Here is a 12,239-nt window from a genome sequence, read left to right on the forward strand (position 1 = left end):
TAAAGGTCCTTTACGCCAGGTTTCTGTCATTTTTGATGGAAAAAACAGCGCAGCAGACTACGCTATTGCTTCAGTAAAAAAAACGGAAACCTGACAGAATGGAGCCTGACTGGGCACAACTGATGCAAAAACAATGTTTTTTTTTTTACTGAAACGTTTAATTCCGTTCTTGTTGTCCTCTGACGGATCCGCTAGAACGGAAGGCACAACGCAGATGTGAACGGAGCCTTAAATATTTAGCCTTTTTCTGTTTTATTTATTATTATTATTAATATTTTATGCTAAATGTTTGCATTGCTAAACTGATTTTTTTTTATTATTATTATTTCAGGCTCTAAAAGTACAAGATAAAGATAAGGAACATGGGGAGAAAATATTCAGCAGCAAATCTCATCGTCACTTTAAGCAGTGCACTGTAATTCACTATTTTCAATTACGTGCCATAACTATATCTAGAGTGTTTAGCCAACTGACAGGTGGAGGTACAATGCTACAAAAAGAGTTGAAACGTTAATTTGTATTTAAAATAGACACTAATGGGTTAATACTGGCAGGAATATTTAGCTGATATAGTAAGCACTGTATAGTTATCTGAGCTAACCCCTGGTTCCCAGCTACTTTATTACTACATCAATGCAGCCAGCAAGTTAGAAAACAACGCAGCATTTTGTGTGGAGAATTGCACACTTGCACACATATAAATACAAAATATAACATATATAACATATATATATATATGTATTTATTTATTTAGATTTACAATATTAAATTCAAATTAATTGGTATATGTTTACAGTAAAGATAATTAAACTATTAATATTGAAATACTTGAAAACTACTTAAATTTCGACACTCATGACAACTATTTATGTTATTTATTGTTATTTATTAATTATATTATTTCTATTTATTCGGATCTATTTATTACGCTCTATTTGTTGAATAATTTATTGTATTATATGTTTTTACTTCTTTCTGAATCTCATTTTTGTACTGTGTTTTTAAAAATAAAGCTGAAATGGTTGTTTAAAATTATTTGTTTTCTTTAGTTCTCTAAAATGTAGTTCACGATATTTGATCATTTTTAATTGTACTTGAAATCTAATTTAATTATAGTTTATTCTTTGGGTGCGTTAACACGTCTTATTTTTTGGGGTATTTCCAAGCGTAAAACACTCGCATAACACTCCAAAATGCACTTGAAATACGCCTGCAAGCAGCTTCCCATTGATGTCAATGGGAAATACACCATGTAGTTCATGTCAGGCGCATTTTTAGGCTACATTCACACGAAATGGGCGTGGGACGGCTGTTTTCAGAACAATGGAGCTCTATGGGTGTATTCACACAGCCGTTTTTTTACGGCCCGAGAATACTGGCCGCCAAAAAATAGGACACGTCCTATTTTTTTCCCTTTTTCACGGCCAGACGGCTCCCATAGAACTCAATAGATCAGTTTTTAATGGCTGTTTTTAAGGAATCAATCCTTGTAACGGCCGGTAAAAACTGATCCTGGCCGAGTACTCCCAGGACACAGTGCTACTTTGAGTGCTGAGCCCGGGGAAGCCCTTGACATTACTGTCCATATATGGAGAGTGATATCTGGCTATCAACAATGGAGTCCCCGGCCAGAACATTGCAAGATCTCTGGCCGTGGCATCCTCCCCTTGAAGAGGCTCTGTCACCAGATTATACATCCCCTACCTAATCTGATATGCGCTGTAGTGTAGATAACAACAGTGGTTTTTATTTTGAAAAACTATCATTTTTTAGCAAGTTATGAACAATTTTAGATTTATGCTAATTAGTTACTTAATGCCCAACTGGGCGTTTTTTACATTTTGACCAAGTGGGCGTCGTAATTTTCATCTGTTCTAACAGCACAGTGTGACCTCGCTCTCAAGTGTCTTGAGAGTGAATAGACATTGCCCCCAGCCAGGATACGATGTCTATTCACGTTGGGCATTAATGCCCAAGTTGGGCATTAAGAAACTAATTAGCATGAATCAAAAATTGTTCATATCTTGCTCAAAAATGATCGTTTTTCAAAAGAAAAACCACTGTTGTTATCTACATTATGTACATTACAGTGCCTATCAGATTAAGTAGGGGATAGGGCATTTATAAACTGGTGACAGAGCCTTTTTAACGTCACTGTCCATATATGTCCAAACAGATGAGATATGGGCAGCACAGCAGAACAGTACCTCCAGGGTAATAGGGTGCAGGCTAAATGTAGACAAAAACAGGAAAAGAGGCAGCACTCCAAAATAGTCTCTTTTATGTTTTACAATTTACAAGCTGATTTTCAATTGACATTTTAAAAAAAAGCTTTAAAAAAAAAAGCCTTAAGATGTGCTTCTAAAACGCTACTAAATATTGTAATACAGAGGTATAATCAGGGCTGGCCTTAGGGGTGTGCGACCTGTGCCTTTGCTGCGCTGGCTCCCTTACCGTGCTTGATTCAGAAGCGCCCTAGCCCAATGACTCAGCAGTCGACATTCCGCCCTTCACTCTGTAGCGTCGCTACCGCTGTAGCAGCCATAGCGGCTGCTAGCGGCGAGAACGGGCATGAGGGCACCCGCGCCGCCCCCCTCCCATGGACGGTGCCGCCGCTAGCAGCCACTGCAGCTGCTACAGCGGTAGCGACGGCACTATAGCAGAGCAGGGAGGTCCATATATGGACAGTGACATCAGGGGAAACTCCTGAAGCGGAATCCTCGTCCACAGCGTTGCCGACTCTGTGACCAGGGATTCCACTCCAGGAGAAGCCAATGATGTCACTGTCCATAAATGGACATAGACAACAGGAGCTTCTCCTGGAGTGGAATCCCCGGCCACAGCATCGGCAACGCTGTGGAAGGGGATTCCGCTTCAGGAGTTGCCCCTAATGTCACTGTCCATATATGGACAGAGACATTAAGCAGAGCACTCCAGGAGCGAAATCCCCGGCCACACGGGGATTCCGCTCCTTCAGGGAGCTACAGTAGCGCTATCTACTTGACGGAGGGGGTGCTATCTACAAGGGGGCTGTGGGCTGTGTGGCACTACCTACAAGGGGGCTGTGGGCTGTGTGGCACTACAAAAAGGGGGCTGTGTGGCACTACCAACAAGGGGGCTGTGGGCTGTGTGGCACTACCAACAAGGGTGCTGTGGGCTGTGCGGTACTACCAACAAGGGGGCTGTGTGGTACTACCTACAAGGGGGCTGTGTGGTACAACCTACAAGGGGGCTGTGTGGCACTACCTACCAGGGTGCTGTGTGGCACTACCTACCAGGAAACTGTGTGGCACTACCTACCAGGGTGCTGTGTGGCACTACCTACCAGGGGGCTGTGTGGCACTACCAACAGAGGGCTGTTTGGCACTACCTACAGGGGGCTGTGTGGCACTACCTATAGGGTCTGTGTGGCGCTATCTATAAGGGGGCTGTGTGGTGCTATCTACAAGGGAGCTATGTGGCACTACCTACAAGGGGCTGTGTGGCACTACCTACAAGGGGCTGTGTGGCACTATCTACAGAGGGAAACTGTGAGTGGTGGGCTGATGGTCATTTTACTGTGAGTGGCAGTCTGATGCTCATATTACTGTGAGTGGAGGGCTGATGGTCATTTTAGTGTGAGTGGGCGGCTGATGGTCATTTTATTGTGAGTGGGGGGCTGATGGATATTTTACTGTGAGTGGGGGACTGATCGTCCTTTTACTGTGAGTGGCGAGCTGATGGTCATTTTACCGTGAGTGGCGGGCTGATGGTTATTTTACTGTGAGTGGTGGGCTGATGGTCATTTTACTGTGAGTGGCGGGCTGATGGTCATTTTATTGTGAGTGGCGGGCTGATGGTCATTTTACTGTGAGTGGGGGGCTGATGCTCATTTTACTGTGAGTGGGGGGCTGATGGTTATTTTACTGTGAGTGGTGGGCTGATGGTCATTTTACTGTGAGTGGCGGGCTGATGGTTATTTTACTGAGAGTGAGGGGCTTGTAGTCATTTTACTGTGAGTGGGGGGCTGATTGTCATTTTACTGTGAGTGGGAAGCTGATGGTCATTTTACTGTGAGTGGGGGGCTGATGGTCATTTTACTATGAGTGGGGGGCTGATTGTCATTTTACTGTGAGTGGGGGGCTGATGGTCATATTACTGAGAGTGGGGTCTGATGGTCATTTTACTGTGAGTGGCGGGCTTATGGTCATTTTACTGTGAGTGGGGGGCTGATGGTAATTTTACTGTGAGTTGGGGGCTGATCATCATTTTACTGTGAGGGGGGGCTGACGGTCTTCAAGTGGTTTCCACCTCTGACCTCCAATTGAAATTAATGGGAGCCAGAAAATACCTGTGTTGCCCGTTTGTAGCTTTTTTGCCTGCGTTTATTGCATTAGCTTCACCGGCTTAAGAAAAAACGCAATAAAAAAAAAAAAAAAGGTCAAACAACGCTGTTAATTCCTGAATTTTGAGGCAGATTTTATTTTTGCCTTACAAAAAATGGTGTGTGAACAGACCCTACGAGTGTAGTGCTTGTTTTTAGCCGTTTTCCGTCTCTCCCTAAACAATTTTTGTTAGGGGTGCCCTGAGGAAATTTTGTTTCCAGTGCTGCCTCGAGTCCGAAAAGATTGGGAAACTCTGTACTAGACTTCAAGATCACGCCGGCCTATGCAAGGATCCCGTTGTGGAGCAGCTCAGTTCGTCGTAGGAACGTAGCCTAGGCGAGTACAATTTTTGTTTTTGTTTGGGAGCACTGTCTACAAGGGGGAGGTGGGGGGGCTGTATGGCACAATCTACAAGGAGGAGGTGGGGGGATTATAGCACTGTCTACATGGAGGCTGTATGGCAAAATCTACAGGGGGTACTATACTGTGTGGGGGCCACTAGACAGACATTATACTGTGTAGTGGTACTACAGGAGGCACAATTAGAGGTCAAAATACTGTGTCCTTCAAGGGGTTGTAATATATTATATTATTAAATATTATTATTATTATACTAAAGGAGCACTATACTTTTTTTATGGGGCATTTTTTTTAATGATGGGGGTGGGGCGCCGAAAGATCATTTCGCACGGGGCGCCATCTATCCTAAGACCGACACCGGGTATATCTACATAATAGAAATACCTCCTCATACATGGCTCTGCCGTGTGCATGAGGCCTAAATAAAACTTAAATTGTAGTGCTGTTTTTCTTTTTGCTGCAACTACACTAATATAGCTACAGTTACCTCACTTTTGTTTTACACCATTTCCTGTAATTCTGATTTCTATACTAATACATAACAAGTCTAATTAAATGTGTAAAGGTAAATTTATTTTGTATGTGTATCTGTACACAAAAGTTTAATATAAACTTGGTCAAAATATGCTGTATAATGTATATGGGTTAGTTTAGAGTACACTGCTCTCTCTAGTGGACAAACATTATATTTTGCCTGTACTATTTATATATTATCCTATAGCATATCCTGTGACACATTCTGCCTACAGAATGAACTGACTTCCCTTGCTCAGGAGCTAATTTCCTTATATCAGATATAAACCCACAGATAGGATCAATTGTGCAGGAATTCTAATAATTCAGGTATGTTTATTGTCTAAAAAATAGCATTGATATCATGCCTATAATTATAATAAACCCAAGCTATGGACATAGTAGAATCAATGTTTAAGGCTAAGTTCATACTACCATTAGTATACGTTCACCTCTCTTCCGTCAGAGGAAGAGAGGATCAAAAGATTAAACGGAAAGCAACGGTTCTGTAATGACGGGGGGTAGGGAAACGGACAAGTGAGCCCTAGTCTACCCGCCACTCTGTCCCTGCCTACTTGCAACGACCCGCCCTAGGCGACGGGGTACAACTGGGCGGCGGTCCCTGCGCTCAGTAAGTGCACGACAAACACGACAAACATACAAGGGAATACAAGCAAGGGAAAGGGGCAGTTGCCCACGGCAACACCGTGAGCAACCAGAGTGGTGAACGAGCCGAGTCAAGCCAGGAGTGTGTGAGGTACCAAACGAAGAGCAGAAGAGTAGTCAGTAAGCCAGGGTCTGTATGGAGCAGGATCAAAATAGAAGGAGCTGAGCTGGGCCAGGAAACCACACGAAAAGAATCACAAGCACCGAGGGACAGGAAGGGCAGGCTTAAATAGACTGAGGGCGGGAGCTAGCTGAGTCTGGCCAGGTTGCGATAGGCTCTCCCACTCCTAAGCCTGCCAGCCTGAGTGGTGGAAGCTGGAGTCAGTCTCAGGGATGTAGATTCAGGTGCTGACTGATTAATTATGGGAGTTAACCCCGAAGCTGTGCCTGGCAGATCCTTTACAGTACCCCCCCTTTTATGAGGGGCCACCGGACCCTTTCTAAGTGGACCTGGCTTACTGGGGAAACGCAGGTGGAACCTCCTGACCAATACCCCAGCGTGAACATCCCGGGCGGGTACCCAAGTCCTCTCCTCGGGCCCGTATCCTCTCCAATGGACCAGGTACTGGAGGGAGCCTTGGACCATCTTGCTGTCCACAATCTTGGCCACCTCGAATTCCACCCCCTCAGGGGTGAGGACGGGAACAGGAGGTCTCCTCGAGGGAGCCAAGGACGGGGAGCAGCGTTTAAGGAGGGAGGCATGAAACACGTCGTGTATACGAAAAGACGGGGGTAACTCCAGCCGGAAGGAGACAGGATTGAGGACCTCAATGACCTTATACGGCCCAATAAACCGGGGAGCAAACTTCTTGGACGGAACCTTGAGACGCAAGTTCCTAGACGACAACCACACCAGATCCCCGACCATAAACAGGGGGTTAGCAGAACGTTTTCTATCAGCCTGAGTTTTTTGTACGCTCTGGGACGCCTCTAGGTTCTTCTGAACCTGGGCCCAGACTGTGCACAGTTCCCGATGAACGACCTCTACCTCGGGATTGTTGGAACTACCAGGTGAAACGGAGGAGAACCGTGGATTAAACCCAAAATTACAGAAAAAGGGGGAGACCCCTGACGAGTTACTGACCCGGTTATTAAGGGAAAATTCGGCGAGGGGAATGAATGAGACCCAATCATATTGACAGTCAGAGACAAAACACCTTAAATATTGTTCTAGAGATTGATTAGTCCTCTCAGTTTGGCCATTGGTTTCAGGATGGAAGGCAGAGGAGAAGGACAGATCAATCTCCAACTTCATACAGAAGGCTCTCCAAAACAATGAAACAAATTGTACCCCTCTGTCCGAAACAATATTGACAGGGACCCCATGGAGACGCAGGATGTGTTTGACAAACAAGGTAGCCAACGTCTTGGCGTTGGGTAGTTCCTTGAGGGGCACAAAGTGGCACATCTTACTGAAGCGGTCTACTACCACCCACACCACCGACTTGCCTTGGGATGGAGGCAAATCGGTGATAAAATCCATGGAGATATGCGGCCAAGGTCTCTGGGGAATGGGCAACGAACGCAGTAAGCCCGCTGGTCGGGACCTGGGAGTCTTGGACCTAGCACAAACCTCACAAGCGGCGACGTAGGCCTTAACGTCTTTAGGCAACCCAGGCCACCAATAGTTTCTAGTAATGAGGTGTTTGGTACCCAGGATGCCTGGATGACCAGATAGTGCGGAGTCATGATTTTCCCTAAGTACCCTTAGCCGGAATTGCAGGGGAACAAACAGCTTGTTCTCAGGAAGGTTCCCGGGAGCTGAACCTTGATCAGCAGCAATTTCAGAGACTAAATCAGAATTGATCGAGGAAATGATTATACCTGGAGGCAAAATACAAGCAGGATCTTCCTCCGAAGGAGGGCTGGCCATGAAGCTACGCGACAGTGCATCAGCCTTAATATTTTTAGACCCAGCCCTATAGGTAACCAAAAAATTGAATCTGGTAAAAAATAACGCCCATCGAGCTTGTCTCGGGTTTAGCCTCCGGGCAGATTCTAGGAAAACCAGATTCTTGTGGTCGGTAAGGACCGTTGCCTGGTGCCTAGCCCCCTCCAGGAAGTGGCGCCACTCTTCAAATGCCCATTTAATGGCTAAGAGTTCGCGGTTGCCAATATCATAGTTACTCTCAGTTGGCGAAAACTTCCTGGAGAAGTAGGCACAGGGGCGGAGATGGGTGAGGGACCTGGTACCCTGGGACAAGACAGCCCCCACTCCCACCTCAGATGCGTCAACTTCCACGATAAATGGCTCCATTTGGTTGGGCTGAACCAGCACCGGGGCCGAGATAAAGCACTTCTTAAGGACCTCAAAAGCCTGGACAGCCTCAGGAGGCCAGTGGAGGAGATCAGCTCCTTTGCAAGTGAGGTCCGTAAGAGGCTTAGCGATGACCGAGAAGTTAGCAATAAATCTCCTGTAATAATTAGCGAACCCCAAAAAACACTGTAACGCCTTCAGGGAGGCAGGTTGGACCCATTCCGCCACAGCCTGAACCTTGGCGGGGTCCATGCGGAATTCATGAGGAGTGAGGATTTGACCCAAAAATTGTATTTCCTGTACCCCAAACACACATTTTTCGGTTTTGGCAAACAGTTTGTTTTCCCGAAGGACCTGGAGCACCTTCCTGACATGCTCAATGTGGGAGGACCAGTCCTTGGAAAACACCAGTATGTCATCAAGGTACACTACAAGAAATATCCCCAGGTAATTTCTCAAAATCTCATTTATGAAATTCTGGAAGACCGCAGGGGCATTACACAACCCAAAGGGCATGACGAGGTATTCGAAATGGCCTTCGGGCGTGTTAAACGCAGTCTTCCACTCATCCCCCTCTTTGATGCGGATAAGGTTATACGCCCCCCGTAGATCCAACTTAGAGAACCATTGGGCCCCCTGAACCTGATTGAAGAGATCAGGAATCAAAGGAAGGGGATACTGGTTCCTTACCGTGACCTTATTCAGGCTACGGTAGTCAATGCATGGCCTAAGACCACCATCCTTCTTCCCTACGAAGAAGAAGCCAGCACCTACCAGAGAAGTAGAGGGACAAATGTAACCCTTGGCCAGGCATTCCTGGATATACTCTCTCATGGCTTCACGTTCGGGACAAGAAAGATTAAATATCCTACCCTTAGGAAGCTTAGCTCCTGGTACCAATTCGATAGCGCAATCGTATTCTCTATGAGGAGGTAACACTTCGGAGGCCTCCTTAGAGAAAACATCAGCGAAGTCCTGAACAAACTCGGGTAGCGTATTCGCCTTCTCAGGGGGAGAAATAGAATTAACAGAAAAACATGACGTAAAACATTCATTACCCCATTTGGTTAGCTCCCCAGTATTCCAGTCAAACGTGGGATTATGCAACTGCAACCAGGGAAGGCCTAGAACCAAATCGTACGATAATCCCTGCATCAACAGTACAGAGCACTGCTCCAAATGCATGGAGCCAACAAGGAGTTCAAAAACAGGGGTATGCTGTGTAAAATAACCATTAGCAAGAGGAGTGGAGTCGATACCTACTACCGGGACAGGTTTAGGCAAATCAATCAGAGGCATAGCAAGAGACATAGCAAATTCCACAGACATGATATGAGTAGAGGACCCTGAATCCACGAAGGCACTGCCGGTAGCAGACCTGCCACCAAAAGAGACCTGAAAGGGAAGCAAGATCTTAGTACGTTTCCTATTTACGGGAAATACCTGTGCGCCCAAGAGACCTCCCCGATGATCACTTAGGCGCAGAAGTTCTCTGGCTGCATTCTTACGCTTAGGACAGTTGTTCACTTGATGCTTGTCATCCCCACAGTAGAAGCAGAGACCATTCTTCCTGCGGAATTCTCTACGTTGTTGGGGGGACGCGGAGGCCCCGAGTTGCATAGGTATCTCTGAGTCTTTTGGGGAGGAACGAAGCAACGGAACTTCGGGAGGCATCATGGGGGAGTCGGAGGAGAAAACACATAAACGTTCACGTTGTCGTTCCCTGAGACGTCGGTCAAGTCGTACCGCTAAAGCCATAACCTGTTCTAGGGAGTCAGAAGAGGGATAGCTAACTAGCAGGTCTTTCAGGGCATTCGACAGACCCAACCTAAACTGGCACCATAAGGCAGGGTCATTCCACCGAGAAGCTACGCACCACTTCCTAAAGTCAGAACAATACTCCTCAACAGGTCTCTTACCCTGACGTAAGGTCACCAGCTAACTCTCGGCAAAGGCAGTCCTGTCAGTCTCGTCATAAATAAGTCCGAGAGCAGAAAAGAAACAATCAACGGAGGAAAGTTCAGGGGCGTCAGGAGCCAAGGAGAAGGCCCACTCTTGGGGCCCTTCCTGGAGCCGGGACATAATTATACCCACCCGCTGGCTCTCAGAACCTGAGGAATGAGGCTTTAAACGAAAGTAAAGCCTACAACTCTCCCGAAAGGAGAGAAAAGCCCTCCGGTCCCCTGAGAACCGGTCGGGCAACTTGAGGTGGGGTTCAAGAGGTGAGGTGAGGGGAACTACCAAGGTAGCATCAGGCTGGTTGAACCTCTGAGCCAGGGCCTGGACCTGTAGGGAGAGACCCTGCATTTGCTGAGCCAGGGTCTCACGGGGGTCCATAGTGGTGTCAGGGACCAGGGTAGACTAGGTATGGGCTTGTGATTATGTAATGACGGGGGGTAGGGAAACGGACAAGTGAGCCCTAGTCTACCCGCCACTCTGTCCCTGCCTACTTGCAACGACCCGCCCTATTCGACGGGGTACAACTGGGCGGCGGTCCCTGCGCTCAGTAAGTGCACGACAAACACGACAAACATACAAGGGAATACAAGCAAGGGAAAGGGGCAGTTGCCCACGGCAACACCGTGAGCAACCAGAGTGGTGAACGAGCCGAGTCAAGCCAGGAGTGTGCGAGGTACCAAACGAAGAGCAGAAGAGTAGTCAGTAAGCCAGGGTCTGTATGGAGCAGGATCAAAATAGAAGGAGCTGAGCTGGGCCAGGAAACCACACGAAAAGAATCACAAGCACCGAGGGACAGGAAGGGCAGGCTTAAATAGACCGAGGGCGGGAGCTAGCTGAGTCTGGCCAGGTTGCGATAGGCTCTCCCACTCCTAAGCCTGCCAGCCTGAGTGGTGGAAGCTGGAGTCAGTCTCAGGGATGTAGATTCAGGTGCTGACTGATTAATTATGGGAGTTAACCCCGAAGCTGTGCCTGGCAGATCCTTTACAGGTTCTTCTTTTGTTTCAGTTGCTTTCCGTTTGTCTCCGTTCGCTAGGTTTCCATTTTTTTTGATGGAAGCAAAAGTGCAATCTGCAGAACTTTTGTTTCTGTGAATAAAATGGGTCAGGAGGCCCGTTCCACAGATAGTTGAAGGTCCCAGAGGTGGGACCGGCATCTATCGGACATTTATGGCATTTCCTGTGCATATGCCATAAATGTCTGGGATGGGGATACCCATTTGATGCAGTTTAAGTGGAGGGCACTCAATGTAAAAAAGGATTTTACTAGCCACACGCAATCTCATATTATTTTTGAGCTAATGACTCAAACACTCAATTGTTGTATCCCCAAAACCACTCTCATAGCTTATAGGAGTTTCTCATTTAAATTAAGAGGATCATTATTGGGCATGTTTATTAACCTCCCCTGAAAAATGACCACAGATGTTCCCTATCTGGTTGACTTTGCTTCAATCATATGACCATACAAATTGGTTGTAAATGATCCAAACATGATTTGTCCTTTTGAAGGTTTTCTGATGGTAAATTGAATAATTCTGAATAGTTCAATAATTATTGCAGAATAGCAGTCGCCACCAGTCCCCAAGGCCAAGGAGACTCACAGTCCACACAAACATATAAAAAATAGAATTCGATGGTGTAATGACTACCAGAGTGCATAGTACCTGGCTAATGTAAAATTTGGTGGAGGAGGAATTATGGACAACGGCTGTTTTTCAGGGTTTGGCTAGGCCCTTTAATTCTAGTGAAGGTATCGTTAATGCTACTGCATACAAATACATTTCAGACAATTGTCCGAAAGACATGGTGTGACGAGTTTGGTGTGAAGAAGGAACTCATTGTCACGGCGCCGGGTGTGGACGCACTGGGCCACAGTAGCGGTGGATTCAGGCTAAGATGAGGCTCCAACAGTAGACAGACCCACGGCGGGGTGCGACACAATAGATGCAGCGGAGGACACAACACGACTCCAACTCTTGAAGGCACAGAGGCACAGTAGCACGGGATACAGGGTACAGGCGGCAGGAATGGGAAACACTGAGAACTGGAAAACACTAGGAGACCATTTGCAAGGACAAACTTAAGGTACACAACAACGCGCAGGCCAGGGGCGTAACTAGG

At 46.6% G+C, this 12,239-nt stretch overlaps 1 protein-coding gene across 1 annotated transcript in view; it reads left to right on the forward strand.

Annotated features, from left to right (window-relative positions):
- Nucleotides 1–670, forward strand: part of IL12A (interleukin 12A) — a gene marked incomplete at its 5' end in the record, with an annotated part of 60,835 nt that extends 60,165 nt beyond the window's left edge. The window contains one exon of the mRNA XM_075864023.1: nucleotides 332–670. Within this exon, the coding sequence (XP_075720138.1) occupies nucleotides 332–514 (183 nt within the window). The remainder of the gene's footprint in view (nucleotides 1–331) is intronic.
- Between the last annotated feature and the right edge of the window lie 11,569 nt (nucleotides 671–12,239).

The sequence above is a fragment of the Rhinoderma darwinii genome, chromosome 4 (genome assembly GCF_050947455.1).
Source record: "Rhinoderma darwinii isolate aRhiDar2 chromosome 4, aRhiDar2.hap1, whole genome shotgun sequence".
Classification (NCBI taxonomy): Eukaryota; Metazoa; Chordata; class Amphibia; order Anura; family Rhinodermatidae; genus Rhinoderma; species Rhinoderma darwinii.